General features: G+C 30.7%; 1 protein-coding gene across 1 annotated transcript; it reads left to right on the top strand.

Moving 5' to 3' along the window:
- Window positions 7,812-12,466, top strand: LOC109333427 (small RNA degrading nuclease 1-like). The gene is made up of 12 exons (XM_019568911.1): window positions 7,812-7,924; window positions 8,021-8,203; window positions 8,291-8,374; window positions 9,016-9,084; window positions 9,843-9,983; window positions 10,066-10,182; window positions 10,262-10,331; window positions 10,470-10,570; window positions 10,896-11,030; window positions 11,122-11,229; window positions 11,520-11,624; window positions 11,892-12,466. Exons 1-12 carry the CDS (start codon window positions 7,892-7,894, stop codon window positions 12,237-12,239), a joined length of 1,494 nt encoding a protein of 497 aa, XP_019424456.1. The 5' UTR covers window positions 7,812-7,891; the 3' UTR covers window positions 12,240-12,466.

A 12,781-nucleotide genomic window follows, 5' to 3' on the forward strand; every position in this document is an offset into this window, starting at 1 on the left:
ATTTAATAATATAAAATTGTTTATTTTTATTTTTATAAAATTTTATTTTATAAATGTGTCACTTTTTACTTTTTAACTGGTGGAATAAAAAATATAGACAAAGTTGTGATACAGTTATATTGAACTTCAATTACTTGAAAATAATGGAATTTGACATTCTGCTTTTAAAAAGCTCAAGCTCTTCTTGTCTTGTCCCCACCAACCTGAGCCAGTTTTTGTTTTATTGTTCTCTATGTAAGTGTAACCCTCATGAATATTTTTTTCATTATTTTTTTGGTGAATAATTTCCCCCATTAATTTTATAACTATAAAAAATAAAAACGGTATGTTAGATTTTTATATATGAAAGGTGATATGAAATATTGTACGAAATTGTAATATGTAAATATTATGCAGAAAGTTAACAAAGTCCCTTCATTGAACTTTGTACAAAAAATATCTTCTGCTTTATATTTTGGATGAGGATCACTTATTTCAAATAGTGTCTCATTCTTTATCACAAACCAATTATATATTAACATATGTATAAAATAAAAAATTTAAAAACAAAATATAATAAAATGGAACACTTTAATTGACTTGGTACATGAAATGTAACACGATTTAAAACATTTGATCTCCTTCCTTATATTTTATGACTCAATAAAGCAGTGGAATCTTCATACAGCTTCATATTACTTATGTCATGTAAGTTTAGAAAATCTTTTATAAAGAGAGAATATATATGACTTTATATTAGTTTTAAAAGAAACGTATGCGAGTTTTAAATCATAACAAATGTTTATATGTGAGAATTTTCTACTACCAATTATATGAGTATGGATCCTCTTCTCTTTCATCTTTTTCTCTATCACCATCTTCACACAACCCAGATCACTCTTTAAAGTCCACAGTTACTGATTTTTCAACTTCTCTGCAATTATTAATTGAATTTATACAAAGCCATCATCATTACTTCTTTATTTCTCCCTATTTTGTGTTTGTAAATTTTGCAATTAGTAGACTTTCATCTTATATTTGTTGTTGCTCTTTGTCTCCTTACAATATAACACAAAGCATTTCATCCTTTAATTAAATTTGGCAGATGGATCTAGTGTATATTTCGTTCTTATAACAATACTAATACAAACAAAGGCTATGAAAAAACAACTTAAACGAAGAAAGAAACTTGTAGATTGGTTGTGTTTAATATGTCTTTATATTCTAACCTAAAAACTGAATTTAAAGAAGAGAAATACAGGAGAGAGATTGTTGAGTTTGGTTGTGGATACTGTAAAATGTCTCCGACCAGAAAGAGAATAGGGATATAGTTTGAATTAATTTATTTAAAATTATATTGTTTTACCTCTTAAAATCCTGTTCTTTAAAAATTAAATTGTCATATGCCCTAATCTTAGCGTAGTATTGGCCTCTTCATTATAGGAAAGGATCCATACTCCAATTATATTGTATCCCCACATTTTGAGCAAGGAACTAATCTTTTCGATATATGTGATTGTCTTTTTCAACAAATATTGTTTTAAAGAATCAAATTTATAATATTTTAATTTTTATGAATCTAACACCACTAAATGAACGTTTTGATAAATGTTTATATGTTTTGTGAACTTGTGTTAATTTATAGTTTTAATAGTTTATTTGATTAAAAATAAGTTATAGGTTGGTCTTTAATTAAGCTCACAAACTCATATTTAATAAGTCATGGGGTAATTTATGGTCCTATAAGTGTTGAGCTTTTGACTTTTTATATTAATGAGATAGTTTACGGTTAATCTTACCAAATACTTCTTCAACCTACTTGTTTATCAACTCCTAATTTTATGTTCCAGGCTTATAAGCTTTCTATTAATTTATCAATCCATAGTTTTATGCTTGTACTTTGGAGAGTTTCAACTAGTTTATAAGTATAGATTTTAAAACTAAATTATCATATAATTGTATGAAGATGAATATTTTGTTAACTTTTAGAATTTTAACATTTATTGCATGGTTTTAATTTTAATCAAGAAATAGTGTCCAATTATTTTTGTACCCTATTATTTGAGTATTAAAGTATAAGCAAATTTTGAGATCTTGTTCATTAACTTATTTATGTTTTTTTATGGCTGCCCCTGTTGTTAATCACTACAATGCCATTTCGTCCTTAGATACATAAAGAAGGTACATAGCCAGGGATTGTTTTATCCCTCATCATCTGCCATTCACTAAAAGGCTTTAGTGATTCTGATTGGCCACTTGCTTTGACACAAGAAAATTTATCTCTAGATATTGCATGTTTCTAGGTGATGACTTGGTTTCATGGAAATCTAAGAAGCAAAACATAATCTCTAGATCATCTTCTGAGGCTGAATATAGGGCATTGGCCACAACCTCATGTGAAGTTCAACGGCTCACATATTTGTTGCAATACTTCCAAGTCTGTTACAAGTAGCCCGGCATTGCTTTATTGTGACAATAACTCAGCTAGATATATTGCTACAAGTCCTGTTTTTTATGAGAGAATTAAGAACATAGAGATAGATTGTCATTTTGCAAGAGAACTATTACAAAAGAAGCTATATCATTTACTCCCTATTTCCTATGAGGAACAAACTGTAGATATCTTAACTAAGGCCTTAGAGTCTTCATTGTTTAACACTCTTCTCACCAAACTAGGAGTGATTGATATCTACACTCCCAGCTTGAGGGGTAATGAAATATAAAACCTATCTTCATTTATGTGTTATGTTTTATTTGTGCAGAATTATGTCTAAGTTGATCACAAATGAGAAATTGGTGTATTAATGTCTTGAATCAAGGAGCTAGGTGTGCAGTGTGCATATTGTTTTATGCATCAGTTGGTTGTCTCATGCCAAGCTATGTCATGGTCTCGGTCAAGATTGCTTGTTTGCTTGGACAAGGATTCCTGATGCACATTCCTAATGCATCTTTGTTCAGTTTCAATTGATGTATCATTTTGAGTGTTTTATGCAGTAGAGCTCTTAGCTTTTAGATATGTGATCTTTATTTTCTTTTATGCACATGTTTTTTTCTGTTGAAGTTGTTAGTTAGTTGGATTGCTTATATGGCAAGTAATCCCCAGTATAAAGGAACACCACTGTAAACTTTCTAATTCAACAATTTCAATACATTTCTTTTATGCATTCTTTTAATTCTTCCATATTCAGAATTCTAATATTGGGTTTATAAATTATATTTCTTCAAAATTAGTCCTTTACACTTTGAAAATTAAAGTTAATTTTTTGTTTGAACAACTTAACAGCATGTGCTTTCCACGTTATTATGGACAAGAAAAACAATAACATGTGTGTTTACGACTAAACTTAATTTCATTTCGACGATGTGAAGTAAATGGGTGAGATGAGTATGTGAGTTATAGCTTTATGTGGTAATCTTATATGTTTATAAATGAAAGTGAATGTACCAAGATATTAAATAAATAGTCATATTCAGGGACATGGTTAAACGTAAGCCATACTTAGTTAATACATAAGTTTCAATTACATGAGCAACATAAACAGTATGAAATTAAGAGCATAACCTCATGAAAGCCGACATGAAACAGTAACAAACATACAAGACCACAAACCAATTAATTGAACTCACGAATAAAGACATCTCAATTTAAGAGTAGGATAATCTCAGGTACAAAGAGACAAGTACACAAAAAAACAACATTGTATATTTATATAAGATTTATATAAAATGAAATAACATATTTGTGAATGAAACAAAAATAAAGTAAAAAACTCTCCAAGAGGATACTAGTTCTCAATTCACTGCCCAAAGATGATATCCTAAGTTAAGCCCAAAAATATTTTTGAAGTGTATTAGTTAAAGTTTATGTAAGTTAAATCAATCCCCTAAAAACAATAGCAAGTGATTCCCTTATTTTAAGACCCTTTATGTTTTAAAAAACAACACAGCAACAGCAAACACCTTTGTATAATCTTCCCGTGCCCTTTTTTAACTGTTTGATTGTACTGAACGATGGATTTGGAAGATTTTTGTTTGACCCTTCATTTTTTATTTCTCAGTGCTGCACTTAAATTTCTTCTACTATGTACTTTCTCTTCTTTTTGTTGCTGCACTTTCAGGGCTCAAGCTGCGAGGCAGAGAAAGCAGTGTAGTCCAGCAAATCCAACTTTGAAATAAAGATGTGAGTATTGGCTCCTCTCATTTGCTTTTCATTGTTAATTGTGCAACTGTTTTGTTGTTCTTTTTTAAACTAGGTTATAGAACAACGCCACTTTAATAATGCATTCTTTAAGAACAAGGATATCTCCATTAATGGGGAGGTAAATTATTGTTTTGCTTACATTTTTAATGATAAAAAAGTAATTTCATGGTAAATAAAAGGGTAAAACATGTTATTACATGTTGCATTTTATATGTTAATATGTGTCACTTGCCTTTTTCTATTAATGAAGAAGATCCTTACACGTTATTTAAAGACATGACTCTATTATTAGGTAAAAAAGAAGCACCAATGACAAAAGAAAACATATTGTGTTTGCATTTTCCTAGTTAGGGGTGATTGCAATAATTTATAGATAATTTATTTAAGTTTATAAAATGAGCTACGAGGCTATGATCTCTCTTAAGCTCTTTTTATTATATTTCAATAATTTTATGAGATTTTCTTGTTGTATAATAAGATATGGGAATGAAGTATCTCCTTATATAAGGAGATAAGTTATCTCCTCCTGCCAATAAAATCATGACATGTGTATGTTTCATCATTTTCTATAAAAATATTTTTAAAAATAAACAAAATAGCACACATGTCACATTTTTTACTGGTTAGAGGAAATAAGTTATCTCCTTATACAAGGAGATACATTATTCTCATAAGATATTGAGTAAATTACACTGACACCCTTGAGTTTTAGTAAAATTACACAAACCACCTCTCATTTTTTATACCTACATAAACCCCCTTATTTTTTATACTTTAATTACACTGACTACCCCTACATGAGAAATAAGTGTAATATCTTAAACAAAAAATGTGATAAATGCAATTAAGTTAAACAAAATATGATATATCATGGACGTCCAAATAATATACAAATCAATGTATCTTTATTATTTTTTGTTACAGAATGCATCAATATTTCTCATGCAGGGGTGTTCAATATAATGAAAGTATAAAAAATAGGGGGTTTGTGTAGGTGTAAAAAAGTGAAGGGTAGTTCGTATAATTTCACTAAAACTCGGGGGTGTCAGTGTAATTTACTCTAAGAAATTTTAACTTATTTAAAAAGTTATTAGTAAGTACTTTTCATTAAATGGATAAAAAAACTAACCAATTTAAGATGTGTGGTTATTTCTTCACTCTCAATAATAGACTTTGACATTGAAGTTTTTACTACTTTTAAGTATCCATCAAAACCTTTCATTTGTTATTGTCCATCGAAATATACAATTTAAATTTATTGAAATAGGTAAAAACTCACATTAACACTAAGCCTATGTTTGGATTAGGAGAGAAAGTAAGAAGAAAGAAATACATGAGAGATAAAATAAAGAGAAAGAAAAAGGTGAGAAAAATAGTAGATTTTGATATTGTTTGGTAGGAGAGAAATAAAAAAGAAAGAAAAGAGAATAAAGAATGATGTTATGGTTTAAAAGACAAAAATACCCTTTAGTAATGGAGAAGAATTATTATATTTTAATTATTAGTTTTAATGTATTATAATAAAAAAATTATTTTAGATTTAATTAAAAATTTATTTAATTTTTATAATTGTATTTAAAAATTATTTAATATATATACATGTAATTTTAAATTAATTTTGCTCTACTAATAATTTTATGGTAGTCTTCTCAAGATATTATACAAAGGCATTTTGTAAGTTTATATAAAATGTGCAGGTACTATAATATAATATTTGTTATGTCTTCATAAGGGATCCAAAATTCATTCTAACTACTAATTTATTGTTGCATTGTATTAATATTGTGCATTTTGTTACATGAATATATTACAACAAAAATAATATATAAGACAATATAAAAGTGGGATATTAATCTTCATTACCAACTCCAATGAATCAGGGAGAAGAGAAGTTGTTCAGGTTGTTGTTATTCTTGTTTTGTGAATATCACTCACAAAAATATGATAATGAAGAGAGGAGAAAAAATTGTCACATAATTAGATGTATTCAAATTAAGTCAAGGATTTTAAGGGTATTTCATAAAATACTACCCTCTTCACTCACCTTTCTCCTCATTCTTGGAGAGAAATGAATTATGTGGGTCCCACACCCTTTTTATCTACTCCACCCTCTATTTCTTCTCAACCAAAGAGGGAAAAAACTCACTTTCTTTCATACTTCTCCTCCTTCATCTTCTTTCCCTCCATACTCTCTCAAAACAAAGGAAGCATAAGAGAAAAATTCACCCAAGAATGGAAGGTGGGGAGTCTGAATCCTCTCCTGTAATAGAGAGGTCGATACCTTTTAGAATAGTGACATGTGTTAAGAAAAAATATCAATAATCACGATTTTATAGTAAAAATAAATTCAAAATTTAATTAAAAAAATAAAATAAAAAATCCCTAAATCTTTTCTTCCTCTCATTCCCTGCAATAGTGAAGGTAAGTTTCCTGTAATCCCTTTTTCTCTTTTCTTTCTAATTTGAGAATCTATGCTACTCACTTAAATATACTAGGAGTGTAATAAAATAATAAATTAATTGAGAAAAATGTGTTTGTGTGAGAAGGAGAAAATAGAGAAGAAAATGGAAAAGGGAATTACATGAAGTTTACATTCACTGTTGCATAGAGATGACAAAAAAATCTGACTCATGGGTACTTGTGGAAATACCCGCAATAATAATTTATGGGCGGGAACAGATTTTGTAATACTCACCTTGCGGGTACCCGCAAATTTATATATTTAATTTTTAGTTAAATTTTTATATATATTTATTATTATTTTAAGATTATATATCACATACTTTATTATTATCTCATAATAAATTACACATATTTGATCATGATCATAAATTTATCATATTATTCATGTAACAATTATTTTTACTTATTGATTATTACAGATTATATAGATATATAATTAAAATTAAAAACTCATTGAGTACCTACAAATACTCACTACCCGCACGGGTACCCACAAATATTGCGATTTGGGCACGGGAAAGTACTACCCGCACCCACCCGCGCCAGTTGTCAGTGTTGCAGTGAAGGAGATGAAGAAAAGATTGAGGGTTTTTTTATTATTTTTTGAATTTATTTTGCTAGAAAATCATGACCATTACCACATAGGATCGGAAGGTGGGCCTTTTGTTTGAACACAAAGAAGTTGACTAGAATCATTGAATTGTGAATCACATGGAACTGGGAAGAATTGTGAATCACCCGGATTCTTGCTTAAGGGGAATCAAGCATGTACCACTTGAACCAACGCCCGTTGGTAATCTATTTCATTTAGTAATAAATATCATATTTAACTATTTTCTAAAACCTAAAAAATATGTTATAATTTTAGTGCATAGAGGAACTTATATACTTAGATGAAAATATATTTTCTTCTCTTTACTTATTTATTGTAGCCAAATATAGTTATTCTAAGTTACATTATTAATGTGTTTTTCGTATTTAATAATCGTTGACTTTTAAAAAATATAATATAAATAAATAATAAATAATATACTCACCCTATATAAATCTTTATATTGAGAGTAAATTTGTAAATATATATTGATTAAAATATACAAAAACTTATAAAGAAACTTATTTAAATTTTATTATCATATCTATGCGTGGTTAAATATTTAAACTCATAAAACACGAAGATATTAAAAGTATAGCAAAACCTAGAGGGAGGAACACAAAGCAGTTAGTAGAGCAGCCAACATAGAAGCAAGGATGGAGCAAATGATTGAAACTACTAAGAAAAAGGCACTCCTCAATTCGATGCTTCTTTTTTCTTTCTCTATTATTATTCACTCTTAATCTCTAACTAATGCTTATTTCTTTCAATGTTTGTAACTGTAGGCGCTAATTGATATTGTTAGATTGGTACAAAAAAGAGGCCTCAAAGGTAAACTCGGAGATTGGAAACAATTTCTGAACAGTTATGATAAAAAGTTTGGTTCTAATTTGAGCGATCCTTCAAAAAGGTCACATGAGGTTTTGGCTGCATTTCTCAACACTTTTCACGAACAAGAACATTTGAAGGTATTATAACAACTTTTCATTTTTTGTGTGTGGGAGTTTATAACCTATAAGATATGATTAGTTTTACCATTTTACCCCCGTGTTCAGTTTTTGTACAACATAATGCAACAACATTCAAATAAAGAAATACTGGGGCAGTTGAAAGATAAGTCTCATGATTCCCCTGAGCAGGTATGTTTTTTTACTATTCCAAGTGGTTTTTTATGTTCGAAGTTCGGGCGAGGATTTTATCCTCAAAGTCCATTCGCGAGTTCGAATTGAAGGGTAATGAAAGGAAGGGGAGCTTGATAATAATTAAGTATAAATTGCTTCAAACATATCATAGATGTAAAAATGGAGATAGGCATGAAAGAAAGAAATATTACTTAGAGGATAAGTTTCGGAGCAATGGGAAGGTTGATGGCCTTGTGACCTTGAAGTTATGATTCAACTTCCGACTTTTTTATGGTCTCTTTTGAAACTACCGACTTTTTTATGAATCATCATATATTCTTAAAGTTGGCTTATAAGGAATATATGTAACTTATACGGAAATTGTAGCTGATAATGCAAATTCTCTAAGATTTCGGTGAAGGTGTCTTATGGTATACATTTGTGCTGTTAAAATGCTACTTCATTCTTCATTTTGTTCATATTATGTTTTCGTGACTGATGCTGGAACTACATGCTTGTCAAATTTGATGTGTTGTTTTTCTTGAAATGTATACAAATGCATTCAGATTTTCTGAGGGCAATATGACCGATTTACAGTTTAGTGGTGTGTTTCATTGATGATTCTACTATATTGTAACCTTCTGACATTGGCAGTGCAGAGGCTAGTCCAAGAAACTCTCCAGAACCCAGCATATCCATTGGATTATTCATTTAAACCACTTAATGAGGTTTGTTGTGACCTTTCGTGCTCAGTTTTTTTTAATCGTTCAAATGTTAAACATGCTGTTATTTAAGTTTGTATTGCTCAAACACGAATGCATTTATAATACATAAATATGTGAGTTAGTCTTTATATCATGGTCCTAGCTGAAGATCTCTTCAAAGTTCCAGGAGAAGTTTTAGGTAAGTAAAACATTTTGATATAACAAAATGTTAGTCATAAGCATTTTGAATTTTCATATTTGATTAAAGAAAATTGAGCTCATGCCAAAGTTTGATTTATACTGCTCATGTTTTATACTTTTATTACTTGAATTTCTTTGTTTCCATATGCATAGAGAGACATGTCAATATTTGAAGTTTTTTTTGTTGTGTTGAATGAATGATTGCCTATGGATTTCGAGAAACATTATGAACCTGCAATAAAATACCTTCAACTCTTCACTGTGCACTACGTAGATGGATGCCATTATGCATGCACTTTCTGGTCTTTAGAAGAAATTGTGGAGACCTGGCCTCCAATCTTCTAAAAAAATTTTTGTTGCTGTTGCATGTTTCTGAATTTAGTATGTTTTTGGGGTTTGAAATGGATGTATGTCATTGTCCTTGATTAAGTAGTAACTATATTTAAGTTTAGATTCTCAGTATCTTTTCATCTACTATAATTGTTTCGCGTATGTTTATTTTTCTTCACCATGAGTTCTTATTTAATTAAAGCAATTACTTTTCCATTTTATCTATCTTTCTTTTTGGTGTGGAAATGAAGGTGTGGGAGGTTATAAACCTTAAAGATATGAACAAGGCAATCAAATATACTTCAATGGTTGCTGTTGACTGTGAAATGGTTCGCTGTGTAGATGGAACTGAAGCATTGGTAGAAGTCTGTGTAGTTGACCGCAATTTAAAGGTATTTTATGCTTTATTCTAGGCTCCAAATAAAATGGCCTCTCCTTTATGAGGTGTAGGTAGATAATATCAGAATTTTTCAGGTCAAACTGCATGAACGTTTAAGACCCAACAAAGCAATTGCAGACTACAGAACAGATATAACTGGTGTCTCTTCTCAAGATCTAGAGGGTGTAACTTGCTCCTTGGCAGATATCCAAGTATTATTTGGCTCGCTTCCTAGTTTTTCAGTATCATACCATCACGTGCCTACTGAAGATATGTGTTGCTCTTTCGTAGGAATCCATGAAAAAGCTGTTATCAGATGGAACCATATTAGTGGGACATGGTTTATATAATGACCTACGTGGTGGGTGTCGTGGCATTTTAGTTCATTTTGGTGGTGTGCCTTACTGTTAGTTTGATTATATAAAGGGGATTACTTCTGTATGTTTATTAAATTTTATTTTTTGGTGGTTCTGTTATACTGACCAACTCTCATTTGCAGTGCTGAAGTTAGATCATGTTAAAGTGATTGACACTTCATATATCTTCCAAAATTTGGATGGACCTATTCACAGGAGGCCTTCTCTGAGTAGCTTATGCAAGGCAAGTAGAAAACTATTTTGGCTGCTATGATTAAAAAGGTTGGGTTCGAAAGGTTTTGTGTTGTATGTGGTATGCCATCTATAATATTTAAAGCATTGTTATGACCAGATACTGGCAGATAGTCACTTCATTTTGTGAGGAATTCCCCTGGATACATGCATATGCCAGTGATTGTCCAGTCTTTTTTCATGTTTTTCTATGCTTTGATATTTAAGACATTGCACCATGATAACTGGCATTAATAATTACTTGCAAATATTTTTTTTATTAAAGATCCACTAAATTCGATATTAGATTAATAGTTTATCATTTATTTTTGTGACAGGCTGTGTTAGGCGATGATGTTCGGGAAAAGGGTGCTACACATAGTTGTCTAGATGATGCATGTGCAGCAATGAAACTTGTTCTTGCTAAGATCGAGCTTGGTGTTGATAGAGTGATTCCTTTGATTGAAGAGCCTGTAAGGCTGAATATATACATCTCCAGTACTACATTGAACTCATGGTGCTTACCATTTTGCATTTAATATCATTACTTTTATTTCATTTTAGATTCCTGAAAGTGAGATTGCAAAGCTTCTTCTTCACGGGATACCTACCAGTGTGAAAAGTGAAGAACTACATAGTGTTCTTCCTGGAGACTTCACAATACAACTGAAGGTAGAGTATGTCCGAGGTGTCTAACCATTTTGATGAATAAAATGATTAGTTAGTAATCACTACCCAGTGTAGCTAACTGGCTACTTACCGGGTTCTTTTATGACCTGCTCTTTGAGTCATGTCTGCTCCATTAAACATGCATGACGAAATTTGCTTATGTATTTTGATTTACAAAATGATTAAAAGAATTCCCCACGTCAACTTTTTGCCTTTTGCTCAGGCTAAGAAAGGAATTATCAAGTGTTAATTCTTACTATTTCCCCCTCGTGCTCTCATGCATTTTGCTGTAGAATTCTAAGAAAGGTCGGGGAGAAAAGTATTCTGCCTTTGCAATTTTTAAGAACCCACGGGAGGCACTTCAAGCTTATGAAAATGTCCAAGGCAGCCAAGAGAAGGTACCTATATACAAGTTGATATATTTGTGATTTGCATTTTTCTACAAAGGTACAGGAACCATTTATTCCAATATAGATGTTTAGATTTAGTTCTCTTCCAAGTTCGGATGAAATACTATTTATTCTTTAGTATTTATCTTTGATAAATCGATATTGCATTTGCTGTGTGCATATTTTTAAAGCATATTTATGCACTTTTAACTTTGAGAAAGCTATCTCCCCCGCATGACTAATTTCATCAATTGACGATTTTAATTTTTGTGTTAGGATACTGCACAACGCCCACAGAAACTTGTCAAGTTTAAGCTTGGCACCGGTAAGACTGCCAGTCTATACGTTCGGAAAATGGCACCTGATGGCCATGACCAGATTCCTCCTAAGAGAGCTTTAGAAGTGAATAATGATGCATTTGATGTCTCCAAGAAAGCAAAGATGGGTCCTAACTCAAATGACACATACATCGATGCTCTTAAGAAGGAGATTGAAGCATTAAATCAACAACTGAAGGAAAAGGACATGTTGATTGAATTGTTGCAGAAACAGTTGAAACAAAATGATTTTGGAATTTCCAAGCTGCATAATAAAATGGTACTCCCGAAAAAAGAAAGAGAATGAGGTAGTCATTGCCATTGAAGGGCATTGGATTGTTTGATCAATGAGTTGATGCAGTTGGAGAAACCTACAACTTTGGTACATCCACACAAAATTGTCATTGGAACTACCCTTTGTCGAGTTTGGAACTAAAATTTTACCTCAGGAATGAGTGGAGTGGTGGATCAGGATGTTCGTGCAGCAATGAATTACATCTCTCTAACATTAGTCATCACTGCATTTTTCCTTTCCTTTCAATTATATTCTGTTGTGGTAGTGGAACTATTCTATTGTTTTTTTTAAATGTAATTTTCTATGTCTTTATCCAAAACTATTAAGGACAAAGAAATTTGTTTCTGTTCACAAGGTAGCTAATTTTTTGGGGCAACGTTAACAAAGATATGAAACCAATGATTTAACTAAAAGCCAATAATATAAATTTAACATGCATAATGTATATGATCGAATACTTTTTATTTATACCTAAGTGAATGAACTTGAATACATGAAATTAAAAAATTTGGTACGATATTGAAACATTTGTTTTAAGATACATTTTAGAGAAT

Source organism: Lupinus angustifolius, chromosome LG18 (genome assembly GCF_001865875.1).
Source record: "Lupinus angustifolius cultivar Tanjil chromosome LG18, LupAngTanjil_v1.0, whole genome shotgun sequence".
Lineage (NCBI taxonomy): Eukaryota > Viridiplantae > Streptophyta > Magnoliopsida > Fabales > Fabaceae > Lupinus > Lupinus angustifolius.